The following is a 16,961-nucleotide window of genomic DNA, read 5'->3' on the forward strand; positions in this document are numbered from 1 at the left end:
TACTAAAAGAATAGAAGAAAGGATTTCATCAGAAAGCTAGCTAAGAATAAAAAAAGAATGATAACAAAAGCTTGTGACTGGCCAAAGAGTCCAAGACAGCAGGACTGTGATTGGCCATTAATTAGCAACAACCACATAAGACCAATCACAGATGCACCTGTTGCATTCCACAGCAGCAGATAATCATTGTTTACATTTTGTTCCTGAGGCCTCTCAGCTTCTCAGGAGAAAAGAATCCTAAGGAAAGGATTTTTCATAAAACCTGTCTGTGACAGGTGAGGCGTGTGGATTTATCTCCTTCATATCAGGGTAGCAGTGCTTGGGGAAATCCTGCAGAACTGGGAGCACAGGAGACACTCCAGGATGGAAACACTCCTAATCTGTGCTGCTTGGTGTGAGGAGACAGCTCAGGCTCTGGAAGGGACTTTCTGACCTGATATTTCTAAAATATCATTGGAGGAGCTGTCCAGGACCTGGCAGCCCAGCCCAGGACATGCTGCTGCTCTCCTTACAGAGAGTTTCTGCTGCTCTTGGCAGCAGTCAGAGTGGATTCCTTGTGGTGTCAATGTCTGAAAAACAGTCACAGGACAGGGCTGGGTGTGCTGCCAGCTCTGCCCCCGGCAGGAGGGGGTTCCTGGGGGGTCCCACCTGAGCTGATGGATGCTGGTGATGGGGATGACGGTCTCAAGCTGCACCAAGGGAAATATAGGTTGGATATTAGGAAAAAGTTTTTTACTGAAAGGGTGATAAAGTGCTGGAATTGTCTGCCAGGGGAGGTGGTGGAGTCCCCATCCCTGGGTGTGTTTAACAAAGCCTGGATGTGGCACTGGGTGCCAGGGTTTGGTTGAGGGGTTGGGGCTGGGTTGGACTCGATGATCTTGAAGGTCTCTTCCAACCCAGTGATTCTGTGTGAATTCTGTGACATCCCCTCTGCAGGCAGCCAGTCCTGGGGCAGGGATCACTGCACTGATTGGAGAACCTGGCCTGATCTCTGCTCTTGCTGAGCAGAGTAAAGCCCTGAGTGAAGCTGCTGTGGTCTTTGGGGAGCTCTGTGTGCCAGTGCCTGTGGGTTTGGGTGGTCAGGAGGAGCTGAAGGCTGTGCCTGCAGGGAGGGGCTCAGGGTGACATCCCTGATGGGGAGGGATCCCAGCCATGAGCATTTGCAGCCTCTGACTGAGCAGCAGCAGAATCTGCCTGAACCTTTCTGTGCAAATGTTCATTACAGTAATTATTCACTGGGATTCTCCTACTGCAATGGCCTCAGCACAGGGCAGGTGTGTTCTCAGGGACACAAAGGAGAAGCAGCATCATTCCTCTTAGCCTGGAACTGCAGCAAAGCCATAAAGTCACTTCTCTACAGTCTCTAGCAAATTTGGGAAATGAAGCTGGGTTTGCTGTGGCTCAGGGCCTTTTACCCTCCCCATCCTTTCTGACAGGAACATTTTTAGTTAGCCAAGAGGATGGACCAGGCAGTAAACTAGATTTACATTTTTTTATTTTTCAAACAATGCTTTGGAATACTTTATTGAGCAGCAAAATGAATTGCATCTGCTCATCTCCCACTCCCACATAAAATACAGAGAGGTTTTCCCTAGGATTATATTTCTTTCAGAAGGGTTTTTTGTACCATTCTCTGCTCAGTGCCAGTCTGGGAAACATATGCAGCCGTTTGATAAATATATTGTTAAAATCATGGTTGAAGTGGCAATCTGCCTGCGGCAGAGGAATAGCTACAGGGAAAAATGGTAAATAAGATATCTGTAAGTAAATTAATTTTGCTCATATAAGCTTGTTTGCAGCTTTGGTTCGTGTCTGCAGCATTTTCCTCTGCTCTCCAGCAGGTGCTCAGTGTTGTGGGGGATCAGCAGGGACAGCAAAGCTGTGCAGGAGCTGGGAGATGGTGGAGGCAGAATTTCTGTTTTGCTGGGGTTTCCCATCACAGCAAGGTATGGTTGTGCCACAGCCTGAAAAACTGCAAATCCACCGTTGATTTAGCCTTGCAGAAATTATTGGGGTTTTTCTTTTTGTACTGAGTTTATGCACAGTGAGGCTGGGATGCACATAACTGATTGGCTTATTCAGAAATCTTTGCTTTCCAATACAGTTTTGGAGGATTTATCAGTGAAAAGGAATCCTTCAAAACAGAACTTGAAACAAAGCCCAGCTCTACAGATGAACAATTATTTTATTTAAAGTCCTGCTGGATTTTTTTAGCCTGCTTTTAGCAGCGCTGTGCTATTTGTTTCAGCAATGTATGGGTCTGTTTGTTTTGATGGGATGAACTGATTTATGGGGTTTATCTTCAGTTTATCTAGTTCATTTGTCAGTTAGCTGAGGATTTATTTTGCAGCCTGTGCTGTGGGTTAGAACTGAGCAAGTTTGCTTCAGCTTTTGAGGAGGGGACACCCTGGGTGCCTGCTCTGGGTGCTGAGGAGCTCTCAGGTGGCTGACACAAGCATCACTGTTTGCTGGGCTGCTCTTCCCAGAGCTCCTGGCCTTTTTTCCTGCTGGCTGAGCAGCAGGAGACTCACAAATGTTCAGTCCAGGTGGGTGGTTTGTGGGCTTTCACACCCATCCACACAGCAGCACGGGCAGATTCTTCCTTCCCCTTGCTCCCACAGAGGGGGAAAACCTGGTGGCAGGAGGAGGGAGGAAGGTGAGGAGCTGCAGGCTTCAGTTTAGATTTGTTTTAGCAGATTTATTTTCCTCTTGGTGCTGCCTGGGAGTGAGGTGAGCTGTGACTGTCCAGGGGCTAAAGCTGCATCAAGGAAAGGCCTTGGGTTTGTTCTCTATGGGCAGAAGAAAGAGCTTTCAGCACAGGCTGACCTGGAGGTTTCCTCCTGTCCTTTGGGCAAGCTGGGTTAAATGGTGGCAGCATTTTTGCTCCCTCCTTGCCTTCATTCAGATTGATTTCTGTGATGGACCAGCCTGGCAGGGGCTGCTGACAGCAGGGATGGGGATGGGGCTGGTGCAGAGCAGCCCTGGGCAGCCCTGATCTGCAGGCAGGGCTGGGGACTGGCTGTGCCTCCCTGGGGCTCAGGAGATGACCTTCTCCTGGAGCCCAGCATGCAGGCATGTCCCACAGATGTGTCACTGGGAAATGTGCAGCTCCCCAGGCTCTGCAGTGCAGGGAAAGCCTCTGCAGAGGAGCTGGGGTCACTCACTGCAGGCTGGCAGTAGCCCTGACATGATGCTCCTTGTTCAGCTCAGAACCTCTCCAGGCTTCACAGAAGCATTTTGCAGACAGCAAATCCTTGGTGGGCTTCTCACAGATTGATTTGGGCTTCTCACATGTTGGTTTTGCAGGGTCACTGCTGGTTTGCAGCTGGGCAGGGGGGTCTGGCAGAGGGGAGGCTTGTACTGCTTTGCCCTGGGTTTGTGGGGCCACAAACAGTGCAGGGTGAGCTGGGCTGGACCCCAAAGCCTTCCCTCAGTGCTGAGAGCCACCCCCAGTGCCTGCACCCTGGCTCCAAAGGGATTTGTGCTTTGGGATTGATGTGTTTAAATATAGTTTTAATAGAAGCTTTTAAAGCTGATCTCACCATTTCATTACTGTTTTGAGTGAGTGACACTTCTGTCAATTACTTTCAGGCAAGCCTGCAGAAAAGACAGGAGGGGGAAAGGAGGTGAACAGTGGGATGTGGAGAGGAATATCTTAGATTTGGATATTCCCTTCCTGTGACACTGAGTGCCCAGCTTGGCTCCCTATGATTGGCACATGACCTAGGGTGAAGCCTCCAGTCAAGATCTTCATCTTAATCAAGATCTTAATTTTCTCATTGATATAAAAGGCTGCTCGAGCTTGGCTGCCCTGGGGGACTCAGGAGATCACCCCTGTGCAGCAGAGTTCACTGTAGTGTGTTTAACTGGGCATTGCTGGGCAGCTTTGAGCCCAGCTCAACCTGTGCTCCTTGGCAAGGGCTGTGAGTGGCGAATCCCCAAAGGGCACCTCCAGGCTGATGCTGGATGGGGCTCTTTGGACTCACTCACCCCCACCCTGTCCTCATGTAAATGACATGGAGATGCAAGTGTCACCTGGCCTGCAGGGGTTTTATTCCCCACCTGCTTTGAATACAGAGAACCACAGGTTGCAATATTTCAGGGTTAAGCCCACTCTGGAATTCACTGGGATGCTGTGAGTGAAGTCAAGTTCTCCTGTCCCCAGGATCTGGGCACAGGGATGAAGTGATGCAGTGCTGCATCTTCAGGGGTGATTAAGTGTTGGCTGCCATGTGCTGCAGAGGATCATTTCCTGCACTGCACTGTGCTGGGAAGACTGAAATCTGTTTTAAATTGAGACTGAAATTAGCATCCAGGAAACAGCAATTTTATGCAGCAGTTTTAGCTTTGTATCGCACTTTTGGGTTCTGTAGGTCTTTTCCCAAGGAAAAGCTGATTCCCACCATGCTTTAATCATTAAGCATATTGTTGATTTGCAAATCACTATAGCTTTTACATACAGTGGGCAGCAAGATTAACTTGTGTTTGCACACAGACTGCAACTGTGTAGGGCCAGGGACAACCCTGGAACTGGATTTGCTTTTAAATTCTGCTTTTGCTGGCCGTGTTACAAATGGCAGTGTGGAAGTCAGCAGGCTTGGCTGTTCTGTGACACTCTCTAAGGCCCTACAGGGCAGCAGAGAGACTCTGGGGAGCCCTAAATGGCTGTGGAGTTGTTGTTATGCCTGTTGGGTTTCAGTACATGCCAGAAGCTCTTGTATCCTATAAATAAGAATTCAAGAGGTTGAGAGTTTGACCCTTGGCCCTCAGCTGTTGGGATGCTGCTCCCAGTCTGGTTGGCTGTTGGTCTGGCTACAGAAGTTCTCTTTAGCTGTGTCACTTGTTGCACATCAGATAAAATCTCATTTTTATCTCTTTCCTCTCTAGCTCAATGCCTGGGTTTGCCTCTTAATCTGAGTGTTTGTACCTTGTTTGCAGCCTGCCAGTGTTTTGCCTTCACTTTCTTGCAGGCTGGAAGAAGCCAGAAATGACTGGTTGTGTTTGTGTTGAGTGAACATTTTTATTCAGTTTGCCTCTGTTTGTGATTCCTCTCAGGTATTTCATGGAGCCTTTGAGCACTAACATCACTGCTCTCTGTGTGACCATTTGAGAGCAAACGAGCTGGACACAGCCATGGGGGACTCTCCAGCAAACGTCCTGGATGCAGGCATGGACACACAGACTGAGCTGGTGGAGAGAGTGGCAGCCATAGACGTGTCTGTTGTCCCAGACAGAAGTGACCAAAATGGTGAAGACAACCCTGAAGAAAATGACACAGTCTTTTCTGACAACATAAAGGACATCCAGAGAAATGGAGTCAGCACTGACGTGGGAATCAATGAATTTCTGCCTTCCCAACAGTCAGAAGATGCTCACTTGAGACCTGTTCCCAAGAGACCTCTAACCAGACCTGGTCTATCCAGTAGGAAGTTGTCCCTTCAGGAAAGATCCTCAGGAGGTTATTTGGCTTCCAGCAGCACTCCAGGTTGTGGTCCCTATGCCACAGGGCCATCCCCACGTATAATGAGGAGACCGACGATCGAGTCCCATCGGGTCTCCATATCAGACTCTGAGGTAGGCATGTTCCCCCTGCAGCTCAGGGGGTCAGGTAAGGTAAGTCTGTCTCAGGTGTAATGGGAGCCTTCAGGCTTCTGGAGTAGTAGATCTGGAAGCACTGTTGTTTCTAAGGAGGGGAAAAATCCCTGGAAGCAGGGATGATATTAGCTTGGAGTTGGCTGTAGCCCTGGCCCTGACATTTGGCTCCTTTAGCCCTCACCTGCCTGGGACAGCCTTGCTAAGGGACCACAACCCCTGTGTCATGGTAGCACACAGGAAATCTTTCAGGTTGTTCAGAAAAAGGGCTGTGGCCAAATGACTTTGCTCTTGTGTCCCTGCTGGAGGTGCCCTTTGGGAATTCACCAGTCACAGCAGCTTTGCTGATAGTATTTATGGATTTAAACTTCTGGAGATTATGTATCTACTATTGTGTTTTGCCATAATTGAAGGCACAATATAATTTTATAAAGAGCTTAAATGCCTGGCTCCTGTCAGGGTTTTCTTTTCTCTTTAAAGCATTTGTAACAGCAGTGGTAAGGGAAGGCTGTGACCCTGCTCTCCTTCAGAGGGGTGTCTGGGTGGCTGTGATTGCTCTGCAGCTGCTCTCCTGGTCCCAGACCTGCCCTGACATGCTCCCACTGGTCGAGTGTCTGGATGGCAGTGGGTGATGGTTGCAATTCCCAGTGCTGGATGTGCTGTAGAGGGGAGGGCAGGGAGCAGAGGGTGTTCAGAGCACACTGCCCGTGTCATGACCTAAATACCTGCAGCAACACAGGGACCCAAACCCCTGGAGTTCAGACTTTTGCCAGTGTGGGTGCAAGGAACCTGGAGCTAAACATCTGTGTGGCTTGGTGTTTCCCTTTTGAGGAGTGGGTGTTTTCCCCTTGCACACCTGAGAGGATGGTGGTGCACACCAGCTCAGCCTCTGTCCTCTGGGGAGCTGTGCATGCCCTGTCAGCTGTGGGATGGGTGGTGCATCCTCTGCTGGTGAGAGGACACATGCAGAAGGTGCACTGCAGAGACTGCAGCTTCTTTGGCAGCAGCCATATGCTTTAATAAGGGAGGCAGGGAGGGAAAGGAGCCAGTTCTTGGAAGCAGGACGTGACTTGAGTGCCAGCTCTCCCATCCTGCAGTGCTGTGACTGTGCCAGGAGTGAGGCTTTTCTGAAATCTTTCAGCATAACTGCAGTCAAGTGTGACTGGCACGTTCCCATCTGCAAGCAAATTCAGAGTTCTCCATCCTCTTCCCCAGCATCTGCATCCTGGGGAGCAGGGGTTACTGCCTGGGGTGGGCAGTGTTTGAAATGCAGGTGTGGAGCCCTCGTGCCCCTGCTCCTGCAGCAGCTCTTGGCACAGTGCTGCCTTTTTCATGGTCCCTTGGATATCAGTGAGAGAGCAGAGCTGTGCAACAGGAAACCATCATTCCTATGAACGGGGAATGGCTGTGGGAAGGGAGCCTGGGTGAGCTGGGAGCGTTCTGGGGTGGGTGCTTGCCCTCACAGAGGAACTCTCAGGAGCTGTGCTGCCCTTCCCACCTTACAGGCATAGCATCTGTACCACATAAGGAGCAGAAGGATTAGGAAAATGCACACAGGGTAAGATGTGAGGCTGGGCACTGAATGGTGAGCAGGGTGTGACAGCCAGGTGAGTGTGCAGCCTGCTCCAGTGCCACCACTGCTGCTGCCAAGTGGCTGCTCAGGGGTTGTTGTGCTGTGAGAGGCACTGCCAGTCCTGATCCCAGCTCTGCAGCTGAGACACAGCAGGGAGCTCTGACAGAACTGCAGAGCAGGTCTTCTGCTCTCTGCCAGGGATTCTAAAAGTTACCAGGGTCTCCATGTTGAGGCTTTTGGTTCTATTGGAGATGCAATCAGCCTGTAATGAGAAATACAATCATGGTGCACTTGGCAGCAGCTGCTGCTGGGTGTCTGGTGGTCACTCTGATATGCACACCCTCAGTGAGCAGTGAGGCTGGTGGGTCACTGACAAAAACCAGGTCACCAGGCCCAGCACTGCCCTGCCTCAAATGGCTCCTTGTTCTAGGCAAGCTGCACATTTGTATTCCCGTCAGTGCCTCTCACCTGCTTAAAGCCCTTTGGGAGTTGGTTCTTTGCCCTTGCTTTGGGTTTGTGGCATCCTCAGTCAGTGCCCTTCAGCAGCAGAACATCCACTGCCCAGCTCAGTTAGAGTCTGTGCAGTTCAGGAGCACTCAGGCTTTATCAGCAGCCATGTGCAGGCACTGTCAGTCAGGAGCAGGGATGGGTGGCACTGCTGCATGTCACAATTTCCTGTTGTGCTGATAGCCATCTCCCCTGAGCCTGCTTCCCTCTCCTGCAGGATGGCAGCTCAGTGCCTGCCTGTCAGTGATGCTGTATCCTGGACTGATCTGGAGGAATACTGGAGAGATATGCTATGCAGAGAGTGTGGGGATGCAGCAGAGCTGGATGCTCTGCCCTCACTGATGAATTATGGAAGAACACTGTGTTCTCTTAGAGAGATACTGCTGAGCTTTTTAATGCTGCTTTAATATTTGTTCACAGGCTGGGAGGAAAACTTCTCTTCAGGGATCAAGAGGTACAAGAGCTGAAGCTGAGGGAGGATTTATCAAGTGGCAGCAGCAGGCTGTGGACTGGGGCTGTCCTGTCACTGGGACCATTCCACAGACACCTGCCTTCTGAGCACAGCTTTTGGATTTGTTTTTTAGGCAGGTGGCAGCTCCTGGGCTGGCAGGGCTGCAGCAGGGCTGGGGCTTGTTGTCTTGCACAAAGATTATTCCCAGAGACACCAATTAGCCAACTGCCCTTGGACAAAGGGTTGGCAGCTGCTGGTGTCCTGCAGCCACTGCTGACAGGTCTGGCTCTGCAGTTTTAGCTCTGTGAGAGGAGTAACATGTTCTGCTCTCCCAACAATGCTACTGTGTTCTTAATTACCCTGATCTGTCATTTCTCTATCAAAAATTGAGCTGTAATTTTAAAAGCTCCCTGTTTGTTCCCCTCCTTTCTTAGCTTATCCATGGCCTATGGCCTGGAAGGTTCTCTCAGAGCTGCCTTCCCTGGCAGGAGAGCCTGATGGGGTTTCTGCTGCCTTGCTGCCTATCAGTGCTTTGCTCTGACAAGGGAATGGCTCTGCCTTTAGCTGTGGCACAGAAATGATTAAGCTGAAGCTGTTAAGGGTACATAAAGCTGCAGAGCTGAGGCACAAGCCCCAGAGTTTAGGCTCACTTTGCCTCTGTTGATGTGACAGTCCTGGCTCCTGTTCTGTGCTGGCATCGAGGCAAGAGGAGAGGATTTTCCAGAGACTGCTAAAAGCAGCTTCTGCTTTCTACCCAGATGATGCCCTGGTGTTTGTATGTACAGAGAAAGACTCTGAAATCTTGTCCCTGTGTGACTGACAGAGCTTGTCCCATCTATAGCAGCAGGTCTTGGATCTGTGGAAGGGGAGAGGTGCTGTGTGCTGGAATGAGGCATTTGAAAGTGCAGTGCTGGTGGGTTTGGTTTGTTAGTTGTTTTTTTTTTTCTATTCTGCTATTTTAAAGCAATTTTTTTGGTCAGCCAAGAAAATCTTAATTGAAGAGTGGCTAGGAGAAGAATAAAATATGTCTTTTTTCAGGCTTTCTCCCCAGACCTGCCAGCACAGTTAATTACTTTATACAGTCCCCTCTCCAGTCTCTTCCAGTTGAGTTTCCTTTCCCTTTCACATGTTCCCTTCCTCTCTCTGAACCCCAGATGCCCCTGCCCTGGTGTCCACGTTGTCTCTCCACCCTCTGGGATGTAGGAGAGCATTCCAGGTGTCCCTGCAGCCATGGTAATCAGCTCTGTGTGCTCCAGCAGGACAGGAGAGGATGAGTCAGGCCAGTGCCTTCTCCTCCCTGGAGATGCTCCTGGCCTGCAGATGCAGGGAGGAGAACGAGCTGACAAAGGGAATTTTCCTGTGCTGGATTGTCCATGGCTTACTCCAGAGGCATGGAAAATAAATCACTTCTTTGTCCTTTCTTTCCTTGTTTTTTCTCATCTTTGTCATAGCCCCCTGCTTGTGTGGCCAAGTGGTTTGGAGCAGCTGGTGCCAAGAGCTGAGAGGCAGTGCCCTGGTACTGGCCCAGGCCTCACACTTCTCCAGGGCCTGGGACCTGCCTGGTTTTCTTCACAAAGTGATTTCCCTGCTGTGCACAAAGATAAACTCAGGTGGGGCCAGGGCAGAGGCAGGAGCTGGGCTCCTGCTCAGCATGGGCTGAGAGCTTCCCTTACTGTGGTGTTCAAACCAGAGCTCTTGAAAAGATTAAAGATACTTGGAAAATATTTCTTCAAAGAAAACTCCTTCACATTGCTAATTTCTTTTCCTTGGATTAATCAACCTTTATTTAAAGTTGCATTTCCAGCTTGTCTGAGGGCGAGGTTTGAGAGGAGGACAAAGCCCAGAGCTGCAGGGTCTGCCCTGGTCCCACGAGTCCCAGGCTCCTGCATCAGCTCTGGGCTCTCAGGTGGGTGAGCCCAGTGCTGAGCTCTGCCCAGCCATGGCCAGGGCACTGCAGCAGGGCTGGGCTTCCTTTTTGCACTTCTTTTTGGATGTTGTTTCAAAATCTCTTTATTTTCTTACCACCCCAAGGTCTGGGCTTCCCGTCTATCCTTCTCTGTCCCTGAACAACTTTCTAATTTGAATTCATTGCTGCCCTCAATACCCATTTTCTGGCTTTTCTTTTCATTTTTGCCTGTTTTCAGAACTGCCTTCCCTTCCCCTTCTAGGCAGGATGAGTTTAAACCAGTGTTTCCTCATTTCTCTTCCATGCCTCTCTTTAAGGTGTATCTCTGAATTGCTGAAAATTCTTTTCAGACTGGGGAATTTGGCTTTGTTTAGGGGACAAAATTCTCCATTATATAGGTATTCTCCATTATATAGGTATTCTCTATTATATAGGTATTCTCCATTATATATATGTAGGCTGTCTATTTTCAGAAATGTCTGATTTTGGAAATCAGCTCTGGTTCTCCCTTCCCATCCATGCATCTCCCCTGGGACAGCAAGGGCTCAATTCTCAGTTTCTCAGGGTTTCTGTCACCCAGTGGTGGCCACAGTGGATTTCTGGAACTGAGCCTGGACAGCATTGTGCTTTATGATTTTTGACCAATTTTTGTTTTCTGTGGCATTGATTTCCCTCCCTTCCACTCTTGACTAATACCTTGGACTTGTTAACACAGAGGGCATCTTGTTTTTTTTAAGGTGAAACAATTATTGCACACTTGGACTGGCTCAGTCTAATTTGGTGACAGCTTTTCACTAAGGGCTCTCATTAAAGTTCTGCTCTATTTGTATTTATCAGCAGCTGCATCTATTTGTATTTACACCAGCCTGATGAAATCAAGGGAATTGTACAATGTTATCTTAAAGAAACACTTGGCCAGAGATAGGTGTTTTTCTCTGATAAAGGAATAGGACAATTATCCCACTTCCTGCAGGAGAACCAAATACCAGAATAACCCTTCCAGAATGCAGCAACACGTGGCAGGAGTCACTTCAGCAGTGAATTATGGTCTTTTCAGCAAGAGGAAAAAAACGTAGAAAGCACCTAAAATCTGGTTTGATTTTTGCTGAGTGCGGCTCAAGTGCTGGAAGCACTGCAGAAGCTGAAGGGCTGGTGCTTCCCACCAGGAATTACCTGAGGGGAGAGCACTGGGGGTGTGGGCCAGGTGGTGACAGTGAGTGTCACCTATTTGTTATGCACTAAGTTCAGGGTAAATTGAAAGAAAAACCAAATTATTTATTTGTTCCTTTAAAGAAAGTAGAGGAATTCATAATTTCATTTATTTGCATAATCCAAAATTTTTGCGTCAGATTTGGGTTAGAAAAATTCTGTGAAAAATTTCAGTGATTTTTTTAAGAGTGAAGGACCTTCCAAAGGGTGAACTCTGGGGGGCTGTGCTGCACATCTGGTCACTGCCTTTCCCTTGGAACTTTCTGGGCGTTCCCTCCCAGTGTTTATCCACCCCTTTCAAAAAACTGTCCCCAAAAATGGAGGTTCTGGTGTCACAAGCTCCATCCAGCAGCAGTGAAGCACCAGGGAGATGCTTCAGGGTGATCAGTCTGCAGGGGGATGAGAATGTGATTTGTGGCCAGAGGTAGGAGGGGTGGTGGAAGGTCAGAGACAAAGGAATTGGTGGCACAGGGATAAGGCACAGTCCCTGCTCCTGCTTTGTGAGGATGGGTGGATGGATGGATGGATGGATGGATGGATGGATGGATGGATGGATGGATGGATGGATGGACTGCATCCCGCACAAAGGGCTCTGCTCCTTCTGGAAGGAGGGAAAAGATGCCACCATGGCTTCCTTGGCAGTCTGTGAGCAAGAAGAAGCAGAATTTGGTGCTTTAGAGATGCCAGCTTGGCTTGAAACAAGATCCTGGGTGCAGAACAAAGGGCTGATGGCTGTGTGTGAAAGGCTTCATCTGCTCCTGCAAGGGATCCCTGCTCAGGGAGGAGGCCTCCTGGCAAGACCTGGTTTGAAGAGCAGGAGATGTGAGGTGGTTGGAGGCTTTCTTGGAGGAATGGTCACTTTTCCTGCCTGTCCCAGCTGCTCCAGTGGGAGTTTCACCCTCTGCAGCACTGCAGTTTTCACAGGACCCAGGTGAGGGGCACAAAGCTGAGCCCAGAGAAACCAGGACAGGAGATATCATCAGAAAAGTGTTGCTGAATTGTGAAAATCACCACAGCCTCACACTGGGAAGTGAATTTGCTGGCACAGTGTTAGCAGGGGAATTTGTCCTCCTTGTGTCCATACCCTGGGTTCCTGCATGCTGCCCCCTCCTTTGAGGAGGAACATCCTTTCAGGCCCCTCATGCCTTGCATCTTGGCTTTTGCTGGGTCATGCTTTCTCCTCTCCTGGTGCTCCCAGTTCTGATGGATTGGTTTTTACCTTTGGAAAGATATGTGCTCTGCTAGCAGCAGAGTTAATACACTCCTATGGCCCCATTACTCACAGATGGCTGCTCTTCCCTGTCAGGGAGCTGGAAAAAGCTTCCTTCCCTGGCAACAAGATCAAGATTTAAACCATTCCTTGTATTCCTGACAAGCCATGAGGGAAAAAGTCCTCAGTCCCCCATTTCTTTTATTGTGATGATCTGTTCATCAGGAGCATTAGGAATGTTTTCTGGTTGGTGATGGAGGAGAGTCAAAATTATCATCTCCCACACCTGTGCTGGCCCTGAGGGGCAGAGGAGTGTTTCTGTTGGTGGGAATGCTGCTGGGGCAGGGATTTTCCATCCCTGTTCTTACAAAAGGACTGAAGGCACCTGGCACTGCTTTTATGTTGTGGTGCTGCTTCTGTAGATGGCAGGGCTATTTTGAGGTTTATGGGAAGGCTCATCTACCTGTCTGCATGAGTTGTCAAAAAAAAAAACAAAACACAAAACCAAACACCAAAAACCAAAAAAGCAGTGCTTATAGTGTAACATACACCAGTGTAAGTGAGATTAGGTCTTTAATTATTTAGCACTCTGCCACTACTTGAACCTGATTCAAGCTCAGTCATTTCCTTTACCAATACTCTAATTATGTTCTCCTTTTGATCTGCAGGACTGTGTGCAATTAAACCAGTACAAGCTGCAGAGTGAAATAGGCAAGGTGAGTACTGGGGTTCATGTTGGTCACACCAGCCTGTGTCACACATCTGAGTAGGGCTGGAAAGGCTGTGCCAGCCCAAGGGACCTCACTGGCCAAGGCTCCTTGCAAGTTGTGTTTGGTTTGGGGGCTTTTTTGATTATTTTTGAGGGTTTTTTCCATATTAGTTTGAGCAAGTTGTGTTCAAGGTCACAGTGAGTTACTTCCTTTGAAATCTAGATTTATTTTTCCTCCCTCAGAAGGTGCTTAAGCTGGCTCCTTTTCAGGGGTGTCTGCTTGCCAAATGTAACACTAAGAACCTTTGATACATTAATACAACACAACAAGGAAACAAAAACCCAAAAAGATGATCAGGGCAGGTGCTTGGTCCCCATCAGGACTAGTTAAAAGTTTTTACATCCCATGAAATGTTTGTTTAATTCTAGTGCACGTTTAAAAGCTGCAGAATGATCCAGAAGTGATTCCTGTGAAGTTATTTAGAGGTCTGGGCTGGTGAGCAGCTCAGACACCTGCACCTCTGGCCATGTGCCACCGTTGCAGATGGCTCCACAGGCAGGGCTGTGTCTGGGAGCTGTGTCTGCCTCTGCAGCTGAGCTGCAGACACCTCCAGCACCAGTTTAATTTAATTAGCCCAAATGCCTCCAAAATGAGAGGCCCCAGGCTCACCATCTGTGCCATGGGCTGTGCATTTGGCTGCTGCAGGGGGTGAGGGTGCAGGTAGCACTGCTGGCACAGCAGGTGCCATCCCAAACTCACACACAGCTTCAGACCCACCTAGGGCTTCTGTGGGATTTAAGGAGAGTGGGAAACCTTCTCTGAGGTGGATTTGTCCCTGCCTCCCTCCTTCCCTGTGGGTCACAGCAAGCAGGTGGGCACTGTGAGGCTGACAGAGGGTCTGCTGTGCTTCTGGATCAGCCAGATGGCTTGTGGGTCTCCTCTGAGACCAGAACCTTATTTCAACTCTCAGTGAAGTCAAGAGAAATATTTTGAAGGCTCTGGTGTTCATCCCACTCATTTATTCAATAGACATATGTCAGGGATAATACCTGATCATGTCCTGCTTGCATAAAATGAGTGTTTATTGGGACTTTGTAAAAGCAGCAGTTTGGATGGAGTTTGGCTTCAGGCTGTCCCTGGAGCTGTGGGTACAGCAGCAGTCCAGGCCTGCACCTGCCTGGGCAGCATCTGCTTGGTGGAACAGGAAAGGTGCTCATGCAGAATTCCCAAATTTGCACCAAGAAAATTCTTCTCTCTGCTGCCCATCCCTGTGTGAGTTCAGACAGATGTGGTGGCCTTGGCTCAGGGCAGGGGGTGGTGGGGGAGCACTGAACTCCTCCAGAGCTGCCAAAACATCCAGCCCTGCTCTAGGGTCACATCACCTGCAGACTGCTCAGGGCTCAGCATGGCCTGGGGCCTTGGGAGTTGTTTTTTTCCCAGCTGTGGTCCACCAGTACAGGGATGTGACAGAACTCTCTTTTGTTTCCTTAAAAAGAAAAAAAGCTTCGAAGTTTGTTTCTTTGATTAGGTAAAAAGACACTTCATAGAATTTAGGAGGCTTCACTTCAAACTTAAGGATAGCCAATTGGACAGGAGCCAAAAAGTCTCACTTAAGCAATTTACTAAAAAAAAAGAGAATAAAGAAACTAATTGCTTTTATGAAGTGTTTTACTAGGAGCAAGAACTTCTTGCACCTGGCTCAGTTTTTCTCTGTAAAGAGTTTTGTTATTTTGCCTTTTATTAAAACTTTTCTGTTTCCAGCACTACCACAGAAACCATCTTGCTAATTTTATGCTTTCTAAAGTAGCTGAGCTATCTTGAGTGTGATACAGATCTCTAAAAGCTTATAGGACTTGTCTAGAAGAAACCATCTATCACCCCAGCCTCGAGCAGCAGGAGGATGAGGTGGAGCTGCTGAGCTGACCCTGCAATTCCTGTTCATTTTCAGGGCTCCTACGGCGTGGTGAAGCTGGCCTACAACGAGAATGATGACAAATATTATGTGAGTGTGCCTCTGCTCTGCTCCTCTCTGTGCTGCTGTGCCCCCTGGCAGCCTGGCTGCTCTCAGCAGTGTCCCTGTGATTTTTGGGGGGCTTGCAGGAGCTAAGGCTCCCGCTGGGCACGGAGCTGCTGCGAGGGAGGGACGGGTGGGTGCCTTATGTAACAGGCAGAACATGCTGCTGATCTGCCTTGGCATTTTCTAGCTATGAAGCAGGTCACCTGAAATTAGAGGCATGTGGGTGGTGGTATTCAGCACCTGCTGTGCATTGGAAGCCTGGCCTGGAAGGAGCAGGATAGAGAAAACCAGGGCATCCCCAACGATGGGGAGAAAATGATGCATCTGACTCCGTGGATATCAGAAGGCTAATTAATTACTTTATTATACTGTATTATTCTATACTATATTACACTACATCTAAAATTAATCTGCCAAGCACCCAACTGCACACAACTGCACAGAATCTCATGACTGTCCTGACAGTCCTGACACACACACACACACACCTGGCCCTGACAGGCCAAGGAAACAAAACACCATCACTCTGGGTAAACAATGTCCCCATTGCATTCTGCTTTTGCACAAACACAGGCACTGCAAATGATAAGAATTGTTTTGATCATTCTCTGAGGTTCAGAGAATGTGAATCTCAGAAATATTTTTGGGAAGATGTGCCTTGCTTTTCTCTGTGAAGGTGAATTTCTCTGTGAATGATGAGGAGGACTCCATGAATATCAGAAGGCTAATTAATTACTTTATTGTACTATACTGTTCTATACCATATTGCACTATGTTACATTACATCTAAACTGAATCTGCACAAACACACAACTGCCCAGAATCTCATGACTGTCAGCCAACAGTCCTGACACACACACACACCTGGCCCTCACAGGCCAAGGAACCAAAACACCATCACTGTGGGTAAACAATCTCCATATTGCATTCTGCTTTGGTTCAAACAGGAGCAGCCAATGAGATAAGAATTGTTTTGATCATTCTTTTCTCTGCTTCTCTCGCTGTTTCTCTCAGGGTCAGAGAATGGGAATCCCACAGCAGGGGTGTTTTGGAAGGAAATGGGGGAGTTTCTCAGGAAACAGCTGAGCAGTGTGGTGTGGCTGGGCAGTGCCAGGCTCCCTGCATCTCACCCCCGTGGGGATGCCTGGGGGACACTGAACCAGGCTCACTGCCAGGGCCTGAGGTGTAGGGTGCAAGACTGAAGGCAAATCTTGGGCTTTAACAAAGCCAGAGTTGGAGAGTTTCACATTCCAAAAGGCTCCTGCTCTGGGCCTCCCCTTTCAGAGGCAGCTGAATCCCAACCATCCCAGCTGGAATTCCTGTGAAATCTGCCTGCAGCTGTGCTCATGTCCCTGGGCTTGCCCTGTGGCTTGTTTTGTTCAGGCTGAGAGCAGGAGCTGGAAGGAAGCAAAACTTCCTTGCTATGTGTGGCTGGGCCTGGAGGCTTCTGGAAAGAGCTTCCAGCAGTTTCTGATGGATGCCAGGGCAGGAATCTGCTGAGCTGTGGGGTTGCAGTGCTGTTGAACCTCAGCCAACACAGCCCTGCTGCTCCACACTGCATTGGGTGAGAGTGGGATGAAAATGGGCCCCAGAGCAGCCAGGCAGGCTGGTGTGCTGCCTTGGGACAAAGGGGAATAGAATGTGCTGTGGAACATAAACCATTCCCATTCCCCACTGCTCCCCAGATAGTTTTTCCTCCCTGACTCTTTATTACAAGTGACACACCAGGCTGAAGTGGTCAGGTGGGAATTGTGTGCCTGTGGGTATTCCTCAGCCTTCCTGGGCT

The 16,961-nt window shown here is 49.0% G+C and overlaps 1 protein-coding gene across 1 annotated transcript in view; it reads left to right on the forward strand.

Moving 5' to 3' along the window:
• The first annotated feature begins 5,085 nt into the window (after positions 1 to 5,085).
• The window catches only part of CAMKK1 (calcium/calmodulin dependent protein kinase kinase 1), a 53,556-nt gene continuing 41,680 nt past the window's right edge, over positions 5,086 to 16,961 (forward strand). Inside the window, exons 1-3 of the mRNA XM_005429207.2 lie at positions 5,086 to 5,574; positions 13,117 to 13,164; positions 15,107 to 15,160. Of these exons, the coding sequence (XP_005429264.1) occupies positions 5,134 to 5,574; positions 13,117 to 13,164; positions 15,107 to 15,160 (543 nt within the window). The 5' untranslated portion in view covers positions 5,086 to 5,133. The remainder of the gene's footprint in view (positions 5,575 to 13,116; positions 13,165 to 15,106; positions 15,161 to 16,961) is intronic.

This window comes from Geospiza fortis, unplaced genomic scaffold, assembly GCF_000277835.1.
Source record: "Geospiza fortis unplaced genomic scaffold, GeoFor_1.0 scaffold633, whole genome shotgun sequence".
Taxonomy (NCBI): Eukaryota; Metazoa; Chordata; class Aves; order Passeriformes; family Thraupidae; genus Geospiza; species Geospiza fortis.